Source organism: Pundamilia nyererei, unplaced genomic scaffold (assembly GCF_000239375.1).
Source record: "Pundamilia nyererei isolate P.nyererei 1_Seehausen unplaced genomic scaffold, PunNye1.0 scaffold00097, whole genome shotgun sequence".
NCBI classification, from domain to species: Eukaryota; Metazoa; Chordata; class Actinopteri; order Cichliformes; family Cichlidae; genus Pundamilia; species Pundamilia nyererei.
Genome location: NW_005187498.1, coordinates 1,493,171 through 1,507,193, shown reverse-complemented (window position 1 = coordinate 1,507,193; position 14,023 = coordinate 1,493,171). Strand labels below are relative to the sequence as shown.

The window sequence follows — 14,023 nt, the reverse complement described above, 5'->3', positions numbered from 1 at the left end:
AATTTAAGCCATTTCCTTATGTTTTCTTTTCTTCTTCTTTTTTTTATTTTTTTACCTCAGTTCCATTACCCCATAGGTAATGGAATTGAGCGGCCCTCATCACCCTTCCTCTAGTCTGTCACAGGAGCAGGTGATGTATTTGTATGCATGTAACATGTGTAGAATGTAGGCATAAAAACATTATTATACTGCCCTTGAACAGGCACTGCTCTAGTTAAAGGGAAAGTGCTGAAGTCTAGCAGTATTTATTAATGCATTTGTTACATTTGTTGTCATTGAAACTTTTAGGACCTTTCAACCTTTGAGTTCACCTCCACTCTTCAGCTTTATACTACTTTAACTTTGAGTGTGCACACTCTTACCCAACTTGCAAGATGCCATTCATCAATGTCTACAAGCACTGCAACTCTAAAGACCTTTCACTGACATACAGCATTGTGGTGCTCAAATTATTTCTGTGTCTCATGGTTATTGTGTGTGTGTGTGTGTGTGTGTGTGTGTGTGTGTGTGTGTGTGTGTGTGTGTGTGTGTGTGTGTGTGTGTGTGTGTGAGAGGGTGCATATGGGGGCTCTGGCTGGTCTTTTGTTTCTCCAACAAGGGCAGAATGCGTCCAAGCGTTACATCATCCTCAGCTCACAGGCAGTGGAGAGCGGTCCTCTGAATGAACATGTGACAAAGGGTCTGACATCATCTCTCTGTCGGCCAAGGCCCTCATTCTGTTTTCTCCAGGCAACCACACAGTATGACCCTAAATATCATACAGATGGAAACCCATTAGAAAACCCGCAGGTTATTGTTAAGTGTCCTGTGTTTCTAAATGACGGGTTGCCTGGCTGTATGCTTTGGAGTTGTACTGCAGCTGATGGATTGGGTCCCACGGGGGGGGGAGGGAATGCATCTCTCACGGTGCTTTGTGAGCAGAGGGGGTGACTGGGCAGGAGAAGCGTATTTTGTGTCGATGCTGGGGATGGTCTCGAGCAGGGGATGGCTAGAAAGCCGAATGGAGGAGTAAGAAAAGAGACAAATAAAGACAGGCCCTCATCACCCTTCCTCTAGTCTGTCACAGGAGCAGCTGAGACACATCAGCTGTACAGCAACGCACAGCAAGGCGGCCTAAAGGAGCCCTGAGAGGGACGTCAGTCTTCGTCACATACATGGCTGCACACACACCCTGCTACTGTTATTCACCCACACACAAATCACACCCTCAATAACTGCCTGAACCACCGTCAGCATGAGAGAGGGGGCGCTCTTTCACATGTGTCTGACAGCCCTCTGCGTTGGCCTGCGCCTGCTGTGTTTTGCTTGTACGTGTCGTCTTCCAGGTTGCTGGTAGGTGCGGTAACTGGGAGCACCTGGCCACTCTCCTCGGAGCATTTAAGATGTGGTTACCTCAGCTTTCTCTCTCTCTCCATTCACCCTGCACCATGTTATTTGTCTGGTTGGTTTTGAGCTGGCTCACATTACACACCTAACATTCAATCACTCATCCAACTGCTGACACACTAACAAATGCCAATGTAAAGTTTTATGTGGTTAATAACTTTGTAAACCATGTCTCTCCCATATTTGTTAAGGCTCTTGAGCGAGACCATAACAGCTGTTAAACTGGTTTATTTCCATGATTATCCACCTTAAAAGTCACACTCAATGTTTCTTACTATAAGTCTGCCATAATGCACTTTATGGCATTGTACTTGGTTCAGTGTTTCAGTCCTATTAGTGTCTTCGGTGCTGTTGTGTGTGTACAAAGGCGGTGCTGGAACAAATCGCACTACTACTCCCTCTAATGCATTTCTGGGAGAGTACTGTCCTGCTCGTAGTAGTAGTGTACTATACTGTGCTGAAACGTGTTGAAGCAGAGGCAAACAGATTGGCTGATGCAGACTTCATCCTACACCAAGATAATGAGCCAAAACGGAAGAAAATAAGGCCGAAGGCTTCAAATAGTGTAAGAGAAGCACAGATTGTGAGCACAGACCAAGTGTGGGTCTGATGACCTAAATTTCATCATCAGACGGTGAGTGAGGCAGTCCGAGCAGCCGTCCACGTGCTTGCCTGTTTTTTGTGACCATGTCAACTTATCTCTGGAGACTTTACATTACAGTGTTATAACTGCACCCCAGACAGAGATGCATAACAGAAATGACTAAATGGCCTTCACATCTCCGGCTGTGTTAAATAATCAAAGTGTTGCACATTTTTCTAACAGCCCGTTACTGTCACACACACACACACACACACACACACACTACAACCTTTAGCCATTTCTGACGCCTGTGAATAACTTAAATACTGTTAATAATCGTACCGATGACAGCGGTCAGCACCACTAACACTGTTTCTGGAAAGGACCTGTTTGTGTGACTTTCACCCTCTCACACATTTTATTAGTAAAATGTGTGAGAGGGTGGTCTTCAGTGTGGTCAATGTGGAAAAGGCAGGGCAAAATGCTAGGCTAATGAGCAACAATAAGGGTGAGTGGTGCTGGCTGGCTAGTTGGCAGGCACAGTGGGACAGTGGTGATGAAGTCAATACATTTACTTTGCTGGTCTCTGGCTCCAGACTTTGTCATGCAGCCCTTGGCCTGCAAGGCTGGGAGGGGCTAAGAGGAAGAGCGAGAAGCTGGGGGCGATTCAACCGAGACATCATGGAGGGCACAGACTATGGGGGGGCAGTGCATGCCAGGTCACAGAGGAAAGGCCAGAGCCATTCTGACAAACAGTATTAATTAAAATTAACAACTAATATAGAATACAAGGTCGAGTCTTCAGCTATCAGTCTTCTAGAGAGGAATCAGCTTCTAGTTTAGTTTCAGGAGACACACACATCTATACTTTCAACATTAGGATTAAAATATTCATTTAGCTTAGAGCTGGATCAGGTGCTCGGGCTGCTGAGGAACATCCACGATGCACTGAGCACCTCTGCTCTCCCCATGCATTCATTTCTCACTATCGCAGTCATAAACTTTTGTCTTCTGTAGTTTACAGTTTGTGCTTTGCTCAATTTGTTATCCTCAACTCTGTATGCGCTTCCTGAACCTTAAAGGCTTCACACTACCGTCGCCATGTGCTGGCTTATAAAGAATTACCTAATTATTGGGGTAATATATCTAATATTGTGGGTCTTTACCTTTTAAAGCTCCTTGACTACTGCTGTGACCTATACAATGAGAACAGAACGAAATCAGTCTGACCAGCGTATCTAAATCTGCCCTTTCATCTCACATCCAACTGTTCACCTGTCATTTCATTTATCGCATGCACTGATATCAACGTTGTTTTAGATGGTGTGTATATCATTTGGTGCAAAACCATATCTGTCTCAAGTAGATTAAATAACCAGCAGTGAATTCAGTTGGCTGAGGTCTCTTCTGCATACTTCAGATTCCAGCCTCAAGCACTAGCTTCAGAAAGAGTGGAGGACAGCATACACAGCAGCACAGAATGACACAAATATCAGCAGGGACTTATCCATTCTCTTAGGAATGGTTTTAGCCAATGCACAGAGGATTTAAAGTGTCAGACAAGGTTAATCAATACCAATTCATCCACCTTCTCTACATCGAACTTAATAGGTTTCTAAGTTTTGACATTTAATAGATTCTCAAGAGTGCACCAACAGTACTGTGCCAAAATCAATACAAACTTTCATGGCCACCCATAGCAAGATGACCTAAACTGCATTTTTTCAGACCACTCACTTTGATGTGAAGTCTGCGCTAGATCCGCCTGAAGCTAGTTCAATTAAAAGAAAGGAAGACTTACTCATCCTAATGAGAGCTGCAGAGAAACAAACAAGAGCCAGTCCTAGTTGGAGCCATCACTCCTGCTTCTGTTTGCTCCAAAACATCAGTGTCTGCCAAATCAAACTCATACATGACTGTGCAGCCACAGGGCGCCAGGATGTAGCTAAGGTCACAGATTTAGTCCTTATTATTACTACCACTACTGCTACATGTGTTAGACATTCGGTGCCAACATTCAAAAACATCTTTTTTTTCCCCTCTAAGTGATGAAATAAAACATTCACATTTATCATAATCCCGATGAAAACTCTGCAACAGGCCAGTCACCTGTCCATGATGTACCCCACCTCTCACTCTATGACAGCTGGGATACGTTCCAGGATTCCTTTCTTTAAGTAAAACCTATTCTGAACCACCTGTGGCTTCACATAAGAACCACAATCAAACAGATTTCTTAGAGAAATGCCACAAATGACCTCGTTGGAAAATAAGCTCAGACAAATGTCATAGATATTTGTAGAAAAACCTAAATATACTATTCTTTGTTCATATAGTGTAGCATTGAAGTGTCAGCTGTCAGTTAGTAACAACCTTCTATCTAGTGCCATTGTTTTTAAATGCTTTCAGAAGTGCAAAAATTAGGCATAATAGTATTTAGTCTCGAACAGCTGTCAAGATAAAAAGATATTTTTTTATATTTTCCAAAGATCATTTGTGATGCATTTGTGTTTGATGTCACAGCACCATCATCAAATCAATTATAGTCTTTTTAGAGTGACTCTATTCAGATTTGTAACAGCATAGAATGTACAAAAAGGAAAAGCTGCTGTCATTAGATCCTTTCTGTATGGCCTGAAAATATTTTTTTTGAGCAACAGTATTTTAAGGCAACAAGTTTCAAAGCAACTAAATAAGCAAAAAGTTCAGCACTAGATTAATTTGGAAGTCTTGTTAAGGTACAGTCAGACAGAAGAAGGTTGGAAGAACCTTACTTTGTTAACACCACTGCAAGGTTATGCTTTTGTTTTCATTTATTTAACATTTAAACCAGATTCTTCCTCTGAGGAATACGATGTCTGGACTAAATTTCACAGCAAGTCACAGTTGTCAATACACTGCAAAGAAACCCTCTGAGGACAAAAGCAATGCATGATATTGTTTTCATTTTTTATAGTCTGAATCTGAATTGATTAAAGTGTAAGACTGCATCGCATCATTTTGGCTTTTTAAAACCCAAATCGACACAAAAATGTGTAGCTGGCTGCACTCAAGTGTGCGTACACTATTCAGCACTTGTCATTAACCAAATCTCCAAAAAGAATATGTCTGAAACGGCCTCTTTTACGATTACATCAGAACAGCACTTCATCAGCAGCACGACTGGCTGAAAACCCCAAACACGTGACCAGTAATGCCACTTGTTTGTGTCAAAACGGAGCAAACAGTGAATCAACACAGAGCACACAGACACATTAAAATGTAATGAACAGACCACTCTGTGAGCAGCCACAGAGAAGATTTAAAAGACTTTGAAAGTAAAGGTTAAGCCATGTCTCCATCTTTGCCAGAACGACTGACAGTCTGTCAGTCAAACGTTCCATCTACAAAACCAGCATCATAAGAAAAGGACTGCCACGTAAGTGGTGCTCTCAGGGCTTGTGGGACTGTGCCATTATTATTTTTCCCACAACAAAACTTTGTGTGACTCACATTCTCCTCTGGCAAAGATTTTTATTATGGAAGTGAAATAATAATAATGGAATAATGGAATAAGTATTCCAGCAGAAGGCCCAATTCCAAAGCTGAACCTAAGTCCTACCCTGCCTCAGTCCAGCACAGAGGAAACATAAAACCTCACTGGATCTGCTCCACATACATTACTGTTTATTTGGGATTTTTTCACTTCAATGGTGGAGATGCATAAGGAAAAATGAAATATAGTTAATGTGAAAATCTGTGCTGTTCATAGAATCTGTGAAGAAGATGTAAAAATGTGCAGCAGCGTGTCTATGAAACACCCTGAATGATTTCTTGGGGATCAACATTCTCACTTATCATTTATAAAAAGCTTTACTATTTATGCCGTGTCAGAATCATTAGGGAACAAGTAAATAGAATGCAGTTGTGACCAATTCATTAAACAAGCAAACATGTTTGGTTGAGGCGAGATAAGACATAATATATTGAGTGACATGGGGAACAAATAGCAAATAATTAATCCCTAAGCAAACACAGAAGACATGAGTTTCCACTGGGGTTCAGCTGGCTCAGAAGAAGAGGCAGGAGCTGCACTGAATACTAAAAGTACACAGGAGGCAACACAAAGACACAAGGCTACTTAAAGGTATATGAAAACCAGGAAAGGATCAGCTGGCCAAACAAAAGGACAACCAATCTACTAGCTGTAGACAATTTAAATTAGCTTGAGATGTATACAATGAGTGGACGGGTGGAGTTAGATCAACAAATGACCTGCACGTAAAATACAACACAGCAAACTCTCACTCTGCTGTTGCAATAGCAGTGGGTTTGATTTAGCTGACTGGTGACCCCTACTGGCTTCTTGTAGTAATGACAAGACTGGCTGGGTAAAAAAAAAAGCTCTCACTACAGTTGACTGCAGCACAGTTCCTCTTGACAATGTGTTTAAGGATTCATAAGATAGATATTTTAACCTCACAACCCCACCAGTCACCAAAGTAAGAGTCAGAGATCAGCTGTATTTACTGCACTGTGGTGCTGAACATCATCATCTTTCACAAACGTAAAGCACAACTTCAAAATTAAACATTTAAAAGATCAGTGAATAAATGTTTGGTAAAACTAAAATAAACTACTTTCCGCACTATAAGCCGCACTTAAAATCCTTTCATTTTCTCAAAAATCATCAGTGCGCCTTATGTTAAATTCTGGTTGTGCTTACTGACCTTGAACCGATTTTATGTGGTACATGGCGCACAAGAATCTGTCAAAAATGTTTTAGTATGACTTTGCTAACCTACAAAGCCGCACTGCTTGATGGGTTGTCGGAGCATTATGACTACTGTAGTCAGGAGCCTCACGGAGTAATCTGGGTCCAAAACTCCACCCGCTTCAGGTCCCAAAAACAAACGAACACTGCAGCATCACTGAGAGTTAAAAACTGTCTACATTCTTTCATCTTTAATAAAATGATCAGCATTGCTGCTTTACCAGGTGTAAAAATTAAGTTTAACATCCAGGCATCCATGAAAACAGAATTTATTACTTTTAACTGAGTTAGAAGTTAGCAGGAAGTTAGCTCGCTAGTTTCCACCTAACCATGATATAGCATGTTCTGTCTGAGAGATTCCTGAAAGAATCCAAACGTACAGCTCTGCTATCACTTCCAACATAAATGAAGACAGAAAACTAAACAGCAGTGACGTTTGTAGGGTTACTGACGTTGGACTAGCTGGTATATAATGATGTGCTACGTGATCACTAGCGACACAGCTAGTGTTTATGCTATGTTAGCATAACATAAACACAGTGAAGCTGGAGGATGAACGCTAACTTTTTTCCACTCGATAAAAGTTAACGCGAAGGTTCCTGATGGTTAGAGACAAATGCAACTTATAATCCGATGCACTTTATGGTCCAAAAAATACAGTAAAATAAAATAATCAAATGAAATATCAGACATACCTGTACTACAGGGGCACAGGCTTTTCACTGAGTTACTCAGGCATTCCCATTTGATTTTTTTGTTTTTAACTAGTTAAAAATATCCTTTTCATACAGAAAGTGTAACAAACAATTCAAATATTTAACCAGGGTGCAGGTGGGATTAAAAAACACTTGGTTGACAGTTCCTCGTTTGGATATTTTAAAGCATGGGGGGGACTTTTAAAAACATCAAAACAGATTGCAAAGACAACTGCTGGCAAAGCAAGTTGTGACTCAGCTTGGGACTCAACAGCCACTAAGGTTAATAAAGGCAAAGACATGAGGGAGCCATGTGGAGGAATCTCCAGGAGAGACTGTAGTAGAAGAAAACTTTTTAAAGATCTTATATTTATATTATATTAGCAAAATGGGGCATTTAAGGAACCAGGAAACCATAGCAAACACCAACAATCTCCATGCATCAATGGCAAAAAAGTTCTACCTGACATCATGTGGAGAAGTCCTGCTTCATTCAGTCTTTACAAATATCATCAGCCAATTTCTTCTCAGTGAGAGCGAGTATTTTTCAATAAGCTGTGCAAAGGTTCATCCACAACATCGCTGATATTTGTGGTGCTGTAATTTTAAACTCATAATCCCAATCAAAGTTTTTAAAAGCCATGCTACTGATGCACACATGCCGCATCAGCTTTAACCCTTTCTCATACCAGGTGTTTGTAAAGCATTAAGAAATTCAAGAGAAGGAATCAAAAAGCTTCAAGACTGTACCTGAATTGTACCAAAGTCCACATTTTCATAGTGGAAATGAGCACACTCTGCCAGTTTTGGGAAATGGCCCTTGGTGAAGCAAAGTCTGCAAATGCAACACACACAGTTTGGTTAGCACTTCATTCTCTTCATATGGTAACAGCTTGGAGTGTGTATGATTAGCAGAAAAAGCCGAGGGCAATGCAAACAGAGGGAGCGAAAGCACGAGGCAGGCACAGAAACAGACTCGATAAACAGCCAGTTTGGAGCGATATCAGAAATGGACAGAGGAGAAATGTGAGAGCTGTGAGTTTGTGTGTCCACGTGCCCACTCACTTCTTGACATTCTTGACCTTCATGCTGGCTGTGCTGCTGCTGCATGAGCGCATGAGGGGCTCAGTCCTCAGCTCAGGGATCTCAGCACTCCTTGCCTAAAAAAACCAAAACAAAGCAGACAAACATGAGAGCTCACACTTCCAGTCCGATCCAAAGCATCGATTTAATGAGGGGAGCCAGCTAATTCACACAACTGCACATCATTCAGTTAATTAGGTTTATGTGTAGCACCAGTTTGCTTAGATCAGATCAGGTAATGACTTTCCAAAAATCCTAACAGCCTTGTGTAACCAGTGCTGTACAGCAATATGCTGTTTGACTCCATCTAATGTGTTTGGATGAGCTGAGCCCTGCTGATCTTGCTGACTGACACGTGTGCAGCTTGTTAGTTGACTGGACAACAGTATGATTCCTTTGAGAATTATTATTTTCTCCCAGCTTATCCTGGTCTCTGAATTGCTTCATATGTGCACTTTCCGTTTGCTGTTTTAAACTTCTTTTTTTTTTCTCGGACTCTGGCAGAGTAATTCTGCATGATTCACAGGACACATTAATCCTTATTTATCTCAATTCACCCTCTAAAACAAGCCCCTCTTCCTTTAAGCCAGCTTTCTTCTGATTCGCTGCAGAAGGTTTGAACAGCAGGTGGGAGGGCTTTTCTATTCTCACAGTCAGAATAGTTTTATTAGGGATATCCCCTCACTCACATCATACAGAGCCAACAGCAGAAAACACAATTGTTAAAGATGTCTGAAGAATACCTGTACACATGCCAACTAGGGCCTGATAGGTGAAAATGGGCACATCTACGAGGATGATTGTTGTAGTTCTGTTCAATGTTTACCACGCCAGTCGTGAGCAGCAGCGCCACAGCTGGTAGCGGAAACGCTAACTTAGCATGGAGGAAGTTAACAGTCAAGCAACAGCAGCGTGAAGATACTTCACGCCGCCATCACCAACAGCTTTTCTTTATATGCTTTGCAATAATATTTGACTAAACTGCAGACTGTGGTCAGTTGACAGCTGAGCAGCTTCATCAACAACAAGGCTTTTTTGTTTTCTTCTCTCTCATATGTTGCTCATTCTTGTTATGTTTGATTCTGAAGCTTTTATTGCACTTCCTATAACATAACCTGCTGCCACCTTGATAAATATTTCACTTCTCTTGTCAGCTTTACAATGTGTGTAAGGATGACTGTAAATAACAGCAGTATGACGCAAATCCTCCTCTCACACCGAGCTGAAATAACATGACTGCAAATAAAGGAGATCAATCAAAATTGGATCTTCACTCTATTGTTATTATTATTATTGTTGTTATTATTATTTTACTAATAATTACTAGATTCATTTTATTACATTACATAGATTACATTTTATTTTCGAAAGCAACACTTAAATGCAGCCTGGCAGACATCTGTAGCATATTAGTGCTGGTAAAAGCTACATTTGTGTATCCCTAATTTAAATGTATAGTAATGTCATGAATGCCTCACATACATGTGGTTGATGGACAAGCCGAGGGAGTGTTTCAAGGTCTTTGCACACTTACACATGTTATGAAACAGCGTTCAGTCCATAGTGTGTACTGTGCAGACTTAAAATATCTTATACATAAGATGGAAGAACCTGAGCATTATGAACAATAACAACAACAGTTTGACTTGGAAACTATGTTGAACATCTAAAAGCATCAAGCACAGTTGGTTGAGAAGCATTTCTGCAGTCTCTGACTAAAAGACCACTCCCCACACAGATTCACCGACAGCCACTCACTCTGGTTGTTATCGTGTTCAAAAATAAAGCCATTCGCATCATTTAGCTTAAATTAGACTGAAAATCAAAAGCAGATGTGGTAAGAGTCTGGGGAATCTACTTTAGTGCAAGCAGATTTTAATCAGTGGATTTACTCGCTGTGAAGCTGTGTAAGAAAACAGGAGCATGACTTAGGCAAGGTTACAGAACTGTGAAAGCTTCATTCATTCAGCTTGTAACCTCACCACAGCCGCTGACAGGTACGGTGCTTTGCATATGCGGTCAGACCACTGAGACTTTCTGCACCACCTCTATTCCAGGTGCTAAAAGGGCCCAGGTAGAGGTGAAAGATGGAGCACTTGTAGCTGTTTCTGTACAGCAGGATTAAATTTGCTCTCTCAAGTTATGCTGCCAGTGAGAAGATGGTTATATTGGTTACTACAGTTTTTGTTTAACCATCAGTGAGTTGGCTGCAATGATTAGTCCTATTTGGTAATAAAGCTTACTACACACTTACATCTACCCTCTTGCATCCTACTATGAATTGAACAGCGATAAAATACTTAGTACCTTTGTTTTTCAGTCATCTGCCACACAAAGCGTGGTGATAATCTCATAATTTCACAGTGCTAATGCAAAACACAGTATTGTGCCTGTCACAGTTCTCATTTTCACAGCTCTGACGACATGTATAAACTCACTGTGTTCTCATTGGGCGATATCATGCCTTGCGTTTTACATACACAACAAGAAGCCCGGACACATCAAACAGCCAGAGCTGCGTTTCTGCATCACATGCAGATTTAATGGGGGGGGGGGATTGTGAGCTACTAACATAGTTTTTTGATTTCCTTTTAAAGCTACATCACCCACCTCTGTGTTCTATATCCATTAGGTCCAAGTCCAACATCACTCGCTACAATTGCAGTTGTAACTTTTTTACCACTACAGACAAACACTCTGTGTATCTGGACATAAACAAGTGCTTGTTGGTAAGACAAAATAAAATCGAAATAAAATAAAATAAAAAACGAACCGAATTATCTTGTATCGTTGCTAAAATAGGAATGTTGCATGTCATGTAGACTGCAGGTATTTAAGTTGCTGATGATGATCACGTTGCACGGGTGCGTGCGTGTTTTGTTCTACTAGAATATGATCTAGCCTACACAGTGCACCAGGGCGTTGGTGTGACAGCTTACACCAAGTTGTTCACACTTCTTTTCATCATGTCTTCCAACCACTGGAGACATAAATGCATGGTGCCCCAGTGGACACAGCCGTATCGCAAACTGAGCAAACAATCGCACACATGCAGTATTAAAAGCCCCGCCTCTCTAAATAATATTCAATAGGTTGCTCAGATTTCTCTTGCTGTTTCTCTTCCTCTCTGTTGCCCGATCGAAATGAGCAGTCGTGATACCGCTCCAACCACGCGCCAACCACGGGTGGCTCGACATGTTACCATGGAGACGGCCTCATTTTCACGGTGCTGCCGATGCAGGAAGCAAGACCCGAACTAAATAAGAGGAAAGGAAATAATGAATGAATGGCGTCTGGTGAATGGGACGAGCACGGAGAGATGAAATAATCAGACCGATCTGTACATGACCGATCTGTGCGAAGAGCTTGGAGTGTGGTAGGTTTAGAACACCAACAGTCTGCATTAAGGTTCAGCAGGCTTTTGGGAGCAAAAGAGAGACAGTTTTCAATACGAGAGACAGACATGTCATCGGCCCAGTGGCTTAAAAACAGACTGATAAGGAAGTGACAGGCAACAAACAAGCCGACGGGGTGGGGAGGTGTTCTCACTGGATCATGGATCAGACGTGTCAGGAATGACTGACAGGAGACTTTACTGAAGTGCGGTGATCACAGGACAAAAGAATAAGTTCAACTTAAAGGTTTTACATAGATCACATTTGACAAACACAGCAAAATGAGCTGGCGACACAAATGCATGGCAAAAGTGAAAGGTGCACAATTTCCCCTGCAGGCTGGACTCATCTGGACCTCAGATACCTGGATTTTGGTTCCCTTTTTCTTCAAAGCTTTTTTAATGTTTGCAAATACTAATGATGTATTTTGCTGATGGAGCTGAACTGATGGTAGAAACTGACAGTCCTGCATTAAATGTATACAAATATATTGAATTGTTCGTTTTTTTAATAAATTACACTCATGTCCAGCTTATTGAATATTGACATACTGTCAATAACTGCATGGGGTTGATGTATAGGGTTATTTTAAATGGTAAGGACATAAAATGCAGATATCCAGATAGCATATGCCATTATAAACAAGCGTAAGTAAACTATAGGGGCAAAAGTATTGGACCACACCTCTTAATCTTTAAGTTCAGTCACATTGGAACATTGTAGCCATGCAGTCTACCTTCATAAACACTTGAGAGAGAATGAGTGGTTCTAAAGGAGCTCGCTGAATTTCACTGTCGTACTATAACAGGATGCCACTGTTGCAACAAGCCAGTTTATGACATTTCTTCCCTCCCGAATATTCTACCATCAACAATCAACAATCAGCAGAACGTTACAGTGATAAGCCTGCTTGATATAAGACTCTTAATCCATTTTTCATTTACTGGTTAAAGGTATATTCTGGAACAGTCTGAATACAGGAAATTGTGTCTTAGTGCATTTAAAAAACAAAAGGAAACAAAAAAAACACACACACACACACACACACACACACACACACACACACACACACACACACACACACACACACAAACTTAAAGTCCCATCAGAATGAAAGAATGAGGAACACGTACATACTCCTTGGGAAAAAAGATTGCATCAGATTACTTTCACAGGCCACATTTCTTTCTAGATGTAGTACTCACTGACAAGCAAGCACTATTAACCTGGTTTATAATGGTTCTTAAACACCCTGTTACCATCACCCAGTGAGGGGGAGTCACCCAGCCACAGGGTGATATTTCAAGCAGCTCACTCTGAGCATAAGTGGGTAGGTTTAAAAAAAAGAAAGAAAGAAAGAAAAAAGAAGAAAAAGAAAAGATGGATGATGCTTCTAATTAAAAATCCATGTTAAAAAAAGTCAAGTGTTTCTCACCATGGCACTGATGGTTTCCTCCCAGTCTGGTCTCTCTCTGGGATGGATGTGAGCCAGTTCAGGCACAAGGTCGTCGTCCTCCAGATGACGTCCAGGTCTCAGACCCCTGCAGCCAGACACACACAAACAGAAGCTTAGAACTCAAATTGCACACACTGGACTATCACAGTATCACTCTTAGTGTATGTATATGTGAAAGTGCTATGCCAAACGCCCGGTATAACGATCTCAACGTCATGAAATATGAATTTATCCAGTACGAGTGAATAAATAGAATCTCAAATGTTGCTTTTCAATGCATTTAAATCTAATATATAGCTTTATTCCTTTATATTTTGCTTTGCTTATATTTTCCTTTATATAATCCCAAACGTATATAAAATAATACGTTTGGGATTATTGTCATACTGAAAAACAAAGACACTGCCAATCAGATGCTTTCCAGATGGTATTACATGGTGGATCAAAATCCACTTTCTACCTTCATAATTCCATCAAATTTTGACAAGATTCCCATCACCACTGGTACGACACAGGCTGGGTTTTACTGATGGTTATAGACTCCTGTACTAGTATGCTGACCACCTCTATGCATACTAAAGACAAGTTGAACCAGAGATACTATATTTGCATTAAAATATAAAGAATTTTTTTTTTTCAAAAAACGGGGTGGGCTCAAATCTTTTGCACAGT

General features: G+C 40.9%; 1 protein-coding gene across 6 annotated transcripts in view; it reads right to left on the bottom strand.

Annotated features, from left to right (window-relative positions):
• The window catches only part of arhgap32b (Rho GTPase activating protein 32b), a 118,697-nt gene that overhangs the window by 49,777 nt on the left and 54,897 nt on the right, over positions 1-14,023 (bottom strand). For all 6 annotated transcript variants that reach the window (XM_013912678.1, XM_013912680.1, XM_013912681.1 and 3 more), the window contains exons 3-5: positions 13,331-13,436; positions 8,483-8,577; positions 8,168-8,252 (exon numbers count right to left, since the gene is read on the bottom strand). In XM_013912678.1, the coding sequence (XP_013768132.1) occupies positions 8,168-8,252; positions 8,483-8,577; positions 13,331-13,436 (286 nt within the window). The remainder of the gene's footprint in view (positions 1-8,167; positions 8,253-8,482; positions 8,578-13,330; positions 13,437-14,023) is intronic.